This window comes from Cinclus cinclus, chromosome 17 (assembly GCF_963662255.1).
Source record: "Cinclus cinclus chromosome 17, bCinCin1.1, whole genome shotgun sequence".
Classification (NCBI taxonomy): domain Eukaryota; kingdom Metazoa; phylum Chordata; class Aves; order Passeriformes; family Cinclidae; genus Cinclus; species Cinclus cinclus.
In genome coordinates, this window is record NC_085062.1 from 5528604 (window position 1) to 5540732 (window position 12129).

Sequence of the window (12129 nt, forward strand, 5' to 3'; positions counted from 1 at the left end):
TGCTCTTGTGAGCACCAGTGGAGGATGGTTTTGTATTTGGTACCTTCTTTTTCTTTCGGAATGCAAATGCAAATTTTATAAATCAAATGCTTTTAAAAATTAGGAAAACTTCAGTTTTACCTGCATGAGCTTTGAAAACTTAATTTTTTTTTTTTTTTGCTTTCATACACATGAAGTGAATCTTGCTCTTAAAGCGCTGTGCTGTGCACTCTCATTGGCAAACCTGTGTGTAAACAAGAGATTATAGAAAGAAATGACAGAAACAAGCATTTATAGAAAATACTCTGGTCTGTACTACTGCCTCTGTGTGTACATTGTCTTTTCATTTCTGCCACCCTCCCCCTCAAAAAATAAAACCTCAAGAAAAAAGTGAGGCATGCAATTAGACTGTTAATACAGCTCACTTCCGGGTTTATTGATTGAAATTACTCAGGAAGTTGGTGGCTAGTTTGAGAAAGTGACAATGAATTGTGTTTTCCAAATAAAATTCAGTTTAACCCCAGTTTGGTTTGTTTATTACCTGGTGCAAGATTTGATCGTTCTTTGCCTGAGTTCATGTGAGACAGTTAACCTTTAGCTCTGTTTTTACCAATAGAATGTTTTGTTTTGGCAACTGTATAGGCTGTTGTGTCTGGGAAGTTGGTGCTTAGCTTTATTTTAACTCTTAACACTTGTGTGCTGGTTGGCAGTGGGGAGAACCCAGCAGGCACCGATTTCCAGAGGGAGGAGTCAATAAGGGACTACAGCAAGAAGGTTTAGTTATTTCCATCACTGCCAGATCCCAGAGCCTAGATAAGTGCCAGCTTTCTGCATCCCACCACATATTCCTGTGGGGTATCTCCTCTTTCAGCTTCTGCAGGTGCCCAGGAGTGATTTTTCACTGAAAACTCATCTTGGAAAGTTCAGATTTCTTCAGTATTTTTCTGGTCCTCAGGAGGCTCATCTTTATTGAGTGGTTATTGTGCTGCTTCAGTTATTTTGATAATTGTGATGGTGTTTAATTGCAACATCTACTTTCCCACTGGCTCCGCAGCCATTTGTGCTGGTAGTTCCTGTAACACTTAAGCAAGCAGCGCATGCAAATCCCCTGGTTCTCATTGAATGAGTTGCTTGTAAGCTTCCAGATCCCTTCTGCCCTCTAATTACAGGCGTTAGGCAATATGGTAATTCCATGTTGAATCCAAAGGCACTCTAATTCTCCTTGTCTTCATGACTGGAGGACGTGCATAGGTTCACGTTGCACTGCACTGTGTGTTTGGCTGGGTTATGGCGTTGGCCAGCCCCATCCATCCCTGTGATCCAACCCAAGGCTGTGTGTTTGGCTGGGTTATGGTGTTGGCCAGCCCCATCCATCCCTGTGATCCAACCCAAGGCTGTGTGTTTGGCTGGGTTATGGTGTTGGCCAGCCCCATCCATCCCTGTGATCCAACCCAAGGCTGTGTGTTTGGCTGGGTTATGGTGTTGGCCAGCCCCATCCATCCCTGTGGTACAACCCAAGGCTGTTTGTGTTTTGCTCAGCACAGCTGCTGTGGTGGTGGTGTTCTTTAGTGGTAAAATGCAATTTCCCTTCTGGGAGATGTCTAGATGTTGCTTTCACTGAAGGCCATCATGTATTGAGCTGAGAGTGTTAGGTCTCTGCTGTGTGGTGGAGCTGTGGGAAGTGACCAGCTTCTATACAGGAGTAACTGGAATTCTGTGTCCTCAGATACTCAGGAGGTCAGAGCAGGCTGGTCTGAAATTCCTTCTTAAATTCTGTGAGTTGGCATTGCCACAGGCTGATACGGACACTTCATAAGAGCATATTTGTGACCTTGCTTAAAGCTGTTGCTTTCATATCATAACAGGGCATTTCTTGGTTTGTCCATGACACATGCAGAGAGCTTTGATCATTCTAGTCCATCTCAAGTGATGCAGGGCCCCTGTTGCAAATGAGGTGTGAAGAGTTGCTCTGTAGCTTTTCTCCCTCTACAGCCAGGTAATTAAGGAGGTGTAGTCTTACCGAAGATATATCTGGAATAAGTCTTCTAACTTGTACAGAAGATTTACAGGAGTGTCACTGTCCATGCTCTGCATGGGTATATGGAGTAGGTACAAGCCAGGCCCCAAACAAGTCAGCTTGGTCTCAGACTTCAGTGTGACTTGGATGGGGCCCATGTTAGAGATACTTGTGACACCTGTGGGTAAGAGGAGATGTTCTTTTTCCTAAATAACTTTTCCAAAATGGTGTTGTAATACAAGGTCAGTGGGTGTCTCCAGTACATCTACTCTGGCAGCCTCTTGCAGGTTGAACTCCTCAGGACAGGCTGACCAGGGCACTTCTTAGGTGGCTTAATCCTTTTTTCTCTGCTTTTAGAGTTCAAGGCATGTGGGTCCCACAGTGACCCAGAGTAAATATTTTCTCTGATCTACTGACCTGAGCAGCTCAAGGCAGTAAGCAGAGTGCCTCATCACTGAAGTGCAGCCCATGAAAATAAACACGGGGATATTACTGCTTCTCAGTAATGGCAGAGTAGGGCTTGCGAAACAGCATCCTCTGCAAGAATGTGTTGCTCACCACAGACATCCACAGGGATTCCCAGACTTTATTGCAGGATTAGCATTTTGCCAGCAGTTTTCTGGTGAAGATGAGAACCTCCCCTTTTTACAGGGACAGACTTACAAGTTCCCTGTTTGGGATGTAGCAAGGGAAGAGAGTTCTTCTGTTCTCCACTTGTTTGGGTGGGGTTTTTTTGTTTTTTTTGATGGCACCTAAATTGAATGAGTTTTCTATATCTTTTTCCCTCTGCTGTTGGTGGCTGGTCTGGGAGAACTTTTGCAGACCAGTACCCTGAAGTCATTGAAAATGTCAGTTGTATTTATGTTTCTGTTCTTCGGTTGCAGATTGCTGCTGTCACACAGTAGACTGATAGGTGACTGAGTGTGAGAGATAAGGAGTTTTGTTTTCCAGTGTTACAGCCTGTTTGTTAATGGAGGGAGGTAAAAGGGTAATGGAACTGCCTGTCCCTTCTCTCTGTTCATGTGGGCAGAGCCTCAATTTCCCAGTCCTGCCTGGATTTCTGAGATTTAATAGCCAGAGGATCCAGCAGAGTTCTGTATTTGTGCTGATTTTGCAGCAGTGCAACATGGTAGCTCCACTCTGCTACTGCAGTTTGACTGTGGGAGTATGTCTGCAGGTTGAAGACACCAGTTTAGATTCTGTGTGCCAGGAAAACAGTTCTTTTACAGGGCTGAGAATTTCTTACAGACTTGGAAAAGCTTAAATTCTGCAGGAACAGTAGTTTAGAAGCCCTGTTTTCTATCAATGAATGGATTTTTGTGATCTTGGTAGCAATGTTGTTTTTAGTGTTACAAGGAGTTAGAATTCACATCAGGGAGGCTCAGCTGGTTTGCTGAGGGCTGGTGGCTGGTGCTATGTTAGCCTTATAGCCACCAAATCTAGAGGAGAGGGTAATGCCTTAAGGTGTGGCACACTCTTGGGAGTGCAGGTCAGGACAAGGCTCTTCACAGTTCCTCTGCTAGAGGCAGAGTGTATTTAGCCAGGAACTGGTGTTTGTCTGCTGCCTTAATAATAAGAATTATCGAGTTTCAAGTCTTGCTTCATGTTTGAGGGAAGGAGATCAGCCTGTCCTTTCCTGGGCCTGAGCTGAATTGGGAAAAAATCCTTTTGAATTCCTGCTGTTTTGTTTAAAGATGGTGTTTTAAACATTCTTGTATAGATTTCCTTGAGTATAAATTGCAGAAACACTGCAGAGCCCTTTTGTTGGAGAGAATATTGAGCACGGCTTAGAGATGCTGGACTTTTAATAGACAGAAAATGGTATGAGACTGAGTACACTGCAATATTTCAGCAGGAGGTTGGGGAAAGCTTTGTTAAAGATGAGACAGTGCTTACTTCAGAAGATGCGAGTGTGTTTTGAAGACTTGCATCTGAGCTGCCTCTTAGTATCCTTAAAATCCCTTCACATCATCTCCCCTTCTGGGAGAGGAGTCTTGTGAACTCCAGCTGAGTGCCAGTTCATGAGGAAAAAGGCACAGTGAGGGGAGAGAAACTCTATATACATGTGCCCTGCTCTCACGTGTTGTGAGTCCAGGACCACCTGATAGCCATGGTGACACTTTAGCTGTGCTTGTGCCTCCTAGAACAATGAGGCTTGGAAGTGGTGGCAGTTTATTTTCTGTTCTAAACACTGCTTAACTTATCATCTGTGTCCCTTACTGCTTCTCATCCATGCATTTTAAAAGTTAGATTTTTAATTTCCTGTGTTGTGTTAAAGTTGTGTGCAGCCTCAGCTGTGTTTTCATAAGGATTCCTCCCTTCTAGCTGACTGGGTAGAGTGGTGTTTTGAAGCTTCTGCCAGTCTGTTTTAATGTCTTACTAGAGAACAGCTGGAAAAACTCTAATGAAGTCCCAAGTATTTTACAGGGACCTTTTACAAAAGAAATAATTTTATTCAAGTGGAATGGTGCTTGCTTGTCATTGACTGACAAGGAGGCAGGCTGGTAGTGCTGTTGATCCTGGGGTTTGTTCAGCAGGCTGTTCCCAGCTTTGGCAAGAGTTTCATATGTATAGTTCTTAAAATAACGAGAGCTGATGCTGCACTGCTCTGATTAGAAGAGCCAGTTGAAAATTATTTTAATCCCTTGAATATTTATTTTCACACCATGGTCTCTGGGAAGCCTGTATCTCAGGAGAGGCCACTTCAGATCTTCTATATTTGCAGATTTTGATCACTAATAGATTCTTTTAAAAAACTTGGCTTGTGAAAACATTTTGAGACATTCTTGCTGGATCTGTGGGTGGAGGGTGGCAGGTAATGGTTTGAAGGGGTCATTTGCTAGGGTCTGTTGTTAAGTACTAGACTGATTTACCCAAACATTGGGTTTGGGATTAGAATTCTGGTTTGGTTGGGTGATGATGGACAAGGGTTAGACCTAGACTTGGATTCATACCCTAAAGGTCCAGATCCCTGCTGGCTATGTGCCCTAACCTACTGTGAATTTGACCTATCAACCCTTCCTAGGTCCAGCATGACTCTTGCAGGTGTAAATCCTGATCCTAAGTGCCTTTCCTCTTAGCTCCACCTTTAGACCTAGTCTTTGTGATAAAGCTCTGACCTTGGGAATCCAGCTGTTGCTGACCACAGCTCATAGGCAGCCACATCCCTGCCTGGATCTGCCTGGCAGCTCTTGCTGAGGGAAGCCCTAAACCTCACCAGATTCCACTCTTGGACACAGTTAATAAGCCAGATTCAACACCCAGTGCTGGCCTGAGTTCTCCATGAGAGACTCAGGGCTGAAAACAGCCCTGACCACAGAATAAGCTGGGAATGCAAATGCTTTCCCTTGTTGCTTGTAGGAATCATTCAGAAATGGTGTGTGGGGAAAAGACATCGTATGTGGGAATAAAATGACAAATTGCAGTTAATTGCTGTGAGACTCTGCCCTCTGGGCTCCTCAGAAAACTGGCACTGTAAGTTTTTCATCTGTGGTTATTTTTCTTTCCTCCTTCCCAGCTATGCGGACACTTAGTGAAGACACCATCAGGCTCTTTCTCCAGCAGATAGCAGGTGCCATGAAAATGCTGCACAGCAAGGGCATCATCCATCGGGACTTGAAGCCACAGAATATCCTCCTTTCTTATGCTGGAGGCAGGAAATCAAATCCCAACAACATTCGCATAAAGATCGGTAAGACACCACTAAAACATCACCCTAAGTGCTCAGGAGTTTGGTGGTGGTGGTGGACAGGTGGAAACCTCAACTGGGGAACTATCTAGGAGGAGAAAAAGCACTGCTCCACTTTAAAAACACCCTGATGTTTTCCATTCTTAGTTTCTCAGGTAACTGTAGCCTTCAGCTGCCTCTAAGCAGTAGGAGCAAAAGCTTTCTGATCTTCCAGGATACAGATTTAACACAAAGGAATTGGGCAGGCCTTGCTCTGCTCACAGTTGAATGGTGCCTCCCTCAGTAAAAACAAACACCAGCATGTCCTAATTGGCTTGTAATCTCCAGTCTTACCAAGAAATAAACAGAAGTTGTGACTTTTGTCTTCAGCTTTTAGCAGTATTGAGGTTAAATGTTGTTGTCTGACGCTATCTGCTCTCCTGGCTGGCCTCAGAGAGCACAGTGGGTTGTCAGGCTGACCCAAAAGTGGGAGTTTGCTTAGTCTGAACCAGAGACAAGCTTCTCAGCTGCATCTTGAACAAATTCACATTGGGCACATTAGGCAAATGGCACAGATGGACCAGTAGCTGGGATGAGTGCTCTAGAAATCCATTTACAGAGCAGACATATTCCCTGTGGTCCCTCAAAAATAAGATGATATCACTCTCACACGTGGGCTTTTGGTTACGTTACAATTCAGAGCTGAAGCTGACACCAATTAGGTAAAACTTTTCCTCACCTTAACCTTGTGCTGTGGAGAAAGTGTTAATGCTTTCCTTCAGCTGGGAAATGAGGTCCAGTGGAAAAGGTTTGTTTTGGTTTGGTTTGTTTTTTTGTCAAGTGCAGAGTTAATAACTGTAAGGAAGGAATTGGGAGCTGCAAATGCAGGCAGGAGGGCTGTGAGCACAACTGCTTTGGGTGTGATGTAACCTGCAACCCTCCTTGTGCTCCCTGAGGAGTGCATGGTCCAAGGAGAATCTGGCTGTACCAGTTCATTAGTGACAGATGACAGTGTAAACAGCTGTGTCAGTGTCCTAGCTCGAAATATCTGGTAACCTTGAGAGAACATCTCAGTGTCATATGATCAGATACTGAGTAACCTGTAGAGGTAATTCCCCTTAGTATTCCTTGTTCCTGCTCTTCTACCTGCTAAGTAAACTGCAGCTCAGTTGTCTGTCCTAGTGCTGTGTTGGTACTCTTGTAAAGAAACAGAGCAGGACTCATTTTGGTAGGGCTGGTCTAGAAATGTGGGCAGTGGTGAGTAGTGGTTCCTCTTGGATGTGTTTCACATTATAGCCTTTTCAATGGAAGGCAACTTTCTGTTCCTCAAATGAAAGGCTGAGAGAGCAGCAGATGAGCTGGCTGGTTATGAACTGGCACATTCTCACTGAAGTCAAGAGAGCCTTCCCAGCTGACATTTCGGAGTGCAGGCAAATGGGTACTGATCCCTGAAAAAGGGATGGGAGGTCCTTCATCTGAATTCGGTTGGGGCTTGGTCTGTCCTTTGGTGTAGTGTGTGTACTGTGCATTAATAACTAGCACAAGGATGCTGCTGCTCAAGAAGAGCTGTCAAAGGGTTGCAAAGATGGGGTAGAGGCTGCAAAAATTGGTGGGAAGTGAAGCTAAAGTAGGAATAATGAACTAGAGAAGGTGCAGGCTCTTTAGAACTGGTGTCTGCTCCTGACCTACCTCTGTTTGTCTTTGTAGCTGACTTTGGATTTGCCCGGTACCTGCAGAACAATATGATGGCAGCAACATTGTGTGGTTCACCTATGTACATGGTAGGTGTGTTTTTTCTAGAGAATTTTCTGTGTTGTTCTTGTTTTTATCTAGTCTTCCCCCCCCCCCCAGAGGTGAAATACTGTTTACTTGCCAGAAATGAGCTATTACACAGGGAGATTGCTGAAGTTGTGGCTGCTGGTAATGTCAGACAGCAGGTGCCTATGTTGTCATATAACTTCCAGGTGAGATGTGGATAAACCATGCTTCCAGAATGACTGCTTAGACTGTGAAGCTGATGTGTATGAAAAAAACAAACTGATCCCTTTTTCCCTTCTTTGTACTTTCCACTCTGGGATCAGGTTGTGATGAGGTGATTTCTTATTTGTGCTCATGGCAGCAGTCAGGGTCTCGGTGTCACATCTAGTCAGTGAAAGGAAAAATGAGAAAACTAGACAGAAATAAAAATGTCAAAGCCAGACTTGTAATAGTTCCTGGGGATGTGGGTGTCTGAGCTCAAAGTAAAAAGATTGTGAGTCAGTTTAGGTTGAAGTTTTTTATAGGTGCCCTGGGGTAAAAGGCACCTCATTTCAAGCACAGTCTAATCCTCCCTCAAGTTTTTGTCTGTGGTCTTTGGGCAGAGTTAGGCTGGACTGTGCTGCACTGCACAGGCATAGTGTACTTGGTAGTCTGTTCCACAGAACTACCTCAAGCAAAACACACTTCCTCTCACTCCCTTTTTTTGAAGCCTGATGTTTATTTGAACTATGCTATATGTGAAGATGATGTAACTCTCCTCTCCTGTTAGAGTTTCCTGAACTGTCTATTTTTAGTGATACTTTTTCTTTTGGAGTCTCTTGTGAAGGTAATTGAAAACACACAATTTATTTTCTGAAAGTGCTGGAGGAAACTAGTGATGATCTTTTTTTTTTCTATTTATTCTTTATTTTTATTTTAAAAACACTGGATGTTACAAGAAATCTCAATGTTTCATATTGTTCTCTGTTTGATGGGTTTGAAGGAAGATGGGAAGGGAGGGTTCAGTTGGGATTTAGGGAGGGTTTTGAAGTCTTTCCCTACTGCTATTGCTGGTCCTGTGCAGGAGCCCTGGGAACATCTGCTGGCAAGGCAGGACTTTATTCCCTGCTTTAGCTCACAGCTTATTGCTGCTTTATTTCATTTTGCTCTTTTGAAAAAACAGAAAGGTATTTTACCCCTACCAAAAGGAGGTTTCTGTCTGAAGCCCAGTATGATCCATGCCATGGCAAGACTTGAAATCTCCTTGTGCAGTTCTTGTCCTGCTTCTTTGGCTTTTTTTTTGGTGCCATGCCTCCTTCCCTTAGGGACAAACTGAGATCCTATCCACAATTTACTTGCTGCCATTTTTTTTTTTTCCATTACATGTGGCCTTCTAATAGAGCTAAAAAATTGATCCTGTTCCGTGCTGGCAGCACTGCAATGAAATCTGTAGTTACAAACACGTGAGATCAGCCAGCCTGCCCTCCTGTCCCTCCTCTGCTGCTGCTCCTGAGGCTCTGCCTGCTGAGCCAGGGGCTCTGGGGGCTTGCACTGTCTCCAGCTTTTGGAACAAGCCTGGGAGGGAGCAGCTGAGGGCACAATGAGGGATTAGAAACCAGAGTCTGAGGCACAGCAGGGCTCAAGCTGTTGGACTGGAACACTTCCTTTGAACCCACACTGTGACCTTGGCACCAGGCCCTGGAGCTTAATTAATGTGCTGCCATCTTGGGCTAAATGAGGGAAGTGCCCAAGTGGTGCAGCCCAGGATGGAAGCTGGAATTTACCTGTGCAGTGGGAGCCTCTGCTGCTCTTGATCTAGCTCCTTGCTTTGGTTGAGAAGATCTGTTTGTGATTTCAGTGGGGCTGCTTCTGGTGGATTCAGCAGAAAATGGTACACTGGGAGAAAGAGAAGTACTGGCTTTGCCCAAAATACACAATAGTAGGATGTATTTTTGTTTTCTGAATGGAAGTCTCTGCTTCCCCCACTGAAATAGGGAAGTGGCCCTTTCAATGTAGTGTTACAGTCTTACTGGTTGTAAATCTTCCGTGGTTATTGGGGAATCTAGCTCAAGAGGTTTTATAGCGTAATAGTGACTTACCTCTCTCAGAGATGCTAAAATAAATCCCATGATGATTTAAGATGACTTATTTGTATTAAAGAAATTTCCCCTCTCTCCCAAAAAAGGCACCAGAAGTCATTATGTCACAACACTACGATGCCAAAGCTGACCTCTGGAGTATAGGAACCATCATTTATCAATGCCTAACAGGAAAGGCTCCCTTTCAGGTGAGTTGCTTAGATTTGATGTTTATGACTCTCCTGCTTTTTCTATGTCTTATCTTTTCCTTATGATCTGGTTACTCTAAGGCTTCTGTCATGTCTAATATCATCTCCCATAGATCCAGCCTCATGAGGGTTTGGCTGTCCCAGCACCTTGAGTTGTTGTGTTTTATAGTTTGCAATGCAGGATGTGTTACTAGAATATGACTCTTCTCTGGGTTGTCTCTCATTGAAATGTATTTCCCAGTTATAAGACCTTAGGAAGGGTCACTTACTGAGAAAATTACCATGAATCAGTTAAAGCAGTGAGGTTTTTTTAGGACTACACTTAGAAAATCAGTTTCTATTTAGAACTGTAGTCAGTGTATAATTTATAATTATAATTCTATTGGATATATAAAGACTATAAGAAAGATTGTAATTGCAAGTCAGTGTTCAAGATGATTTGTGGTAAGTAGTGTATTGCATCTAAATCGACTTGGTTTTCAGAGCAGTTAAGTAGGATAATATCAAAAGGATATTATCTGTTATTTCACAGCAGTCTCTTCCAGCCTGAAATGTTTATGTTCATCAGATCCAAACTCCTCCAAATATAATACAGCCCTGTAAAGCTCCACTTTGTACTTAATGCCATAACTTCTGGATGAGCTACAGCATATCCTTCGTGAACAGCATTCTCTGATTTTAAATTTTTGAATGTTGGAGAATTCACCACAGCCTTATGCCTCTTGCTTCAGAGTTACTTCAGATATTTTTCATCTTTCATAGCTGGAATTCATCTAGACTCAGTGTAATTTTTTTCATTAGCCATGCTGTGTGCAACTTTACTTTTTCCATCTCTGACTGAGATCAGCAGACTCTCCCTTGAACTTACTGTTTTAAAGTGTTGTATTTGTCAGTCAGATTTCCACCCCCCGCCTTGCTTTCCACAGTCCTCTCTTCGTATGTCCTGACATCTCTTTATTCTGATTCCCTAACAAAACAAGATGGAAAAAATCCCAACAAACCTCAGAAAACTAATAAAAAGGTAATAAAAACAAATAGCACAAAGGGAAGTCAGAGGGAAATCTATGCTCATGTAATAAGGCAAATTTTATGAAGTGAAGGACTTTGAGCTTTAGTTCTACAGCTCTTTAGGATTTCACACAAGACCTGGAATATTTATGCAGTTACATCACTGGGGAGGATAAAGTGACTTCTAAATCTGTTGCAGGAAAAAGTGGGCAAATACAGGGGTAAACTAATGGTATGTTTTGGTTTTGTCTAGAGCCAGAAACACTTCTTTCCTTCAGGGTAATTTTTTCCCTGCTGCTATAAGAATCTTCCACTCCAATGCTTTATATTCTGTCCACCAGCTTCATCTGTATTTAGAGCAAGACTTCATTTCCTTAGCATGTTACTTTTTTTATAAACCCCTACAAAATGCACTAAAACTTCTGAATGGCTTCTGTTTACTGGCTGCATCCAGTTGTCATCCGTGTTGGTATCTTTGTTTGAGAGGAGAAAACGACCGTTAGGATGAAAGAAAATAAATATTTGTGTGTTAAGAAGAAAATGTGGAAGAGGAGAAAGCAAGCTTTGACTGCATGAATAGGGGAGCCTGGCACAGTTTTTCCCTTGTATCTTGGTGCCTTTTAGTCTCTAAAGGCACCCTGATACCTACTAATTTAAATGATTTAATTACTATTTGGTGTAGTGACTATATCATAGGAGTTGCTTCTGATTGAGGCATGGCAATACCCTGCCTTGGAGTGGGTAGTGAAGGGATACTTCAGTCCCTGCCCAGCAATTCCTTGCTTTGTGCTTGCCTCATTTGATAACTCTCTCCCATAAACATATGTTGGGCTGGGAATGGGGTTATTGGTTTCTCTATTTCAGTTTAGCCCACAACCTTTCCTCTTTTGGAGGTCATATTTTGAAGCAAAATGTCAGGCCCTGTTTGTGATTGCAGTAGCAGCTGTGGATGTGTTTGATCAGGGAGAAAGAGGAGCTCAGCCCAGATGGTTCTTTGTGCCCCCTCTATTTGTTTTGGCCATGCATGTCACAAATTGCCTTCCAGCTTGAGATCCAGGTGAAAGAAGCCTGTCTAGGGGAGGCTGGTTAAAGGTTAACTGGCTTTCTGTCTTTGGCATGATTGTTACAAGAACTTGTTGATGGCCACTGAGCAGGCAAGAAGCTGTTGTTTACAGGGCTTTTAGCAGAAAAAGGTAGTGGACAGAGGTGATTGGGACATCAGGAATAGGAATGAGTGCTTTTGGGAGGGATGTCTACCAGTGGGGGCAAAGAAGACAGGCAGATTCCACATGGTGCCACCAGCAGACCCAGTTGTACAGGGAAGCTAGGAGCTGGATTTCTGAGTGAACCTCTTCGGGCTAAATCCTCACCGTGCCTTCCCTCCCAGGCTGGCAAAGACAGCCCCTCATCTCTGTCTAGCTGAGATTCCCATGG

At 43.4% G+C, this 12129-nt stretch overlaps 1 protein-coding gene across 5 annotated transcripts in view; it reads left to right on the top strand.

Annotated features, from left to right (window-relative positions):
* ULK1 (unc-51 like autophagy activating kinase 1) overlaps nucleotides 1-12129 on the top strand; it is a 77348-nt gene that overhangs the window by 18724 nt on the left and 46495 nt on the right. For all 5 annotated transcript variants that reach the window (XM_062504496.1, XM_062504499.1, XM_062504497.1 and 2 more), the window contains 3 exons: nucleotides 5514-5687; nucleotides 7371-7444; nucleotides 9586-9687. In XM_062504496.1, coding sequence (XP_062360480.1) covers nucleotides 5514-5687; nucleotides 7371-7444; nucleotides 9586-9687 — 350 coding nt within the window. The remainder of the gene's footprint in view (nucleotides 1-5513; nucleotides 5688-7370; nucleotides 7445-9585; nucleotides 9688-12129) is intronic.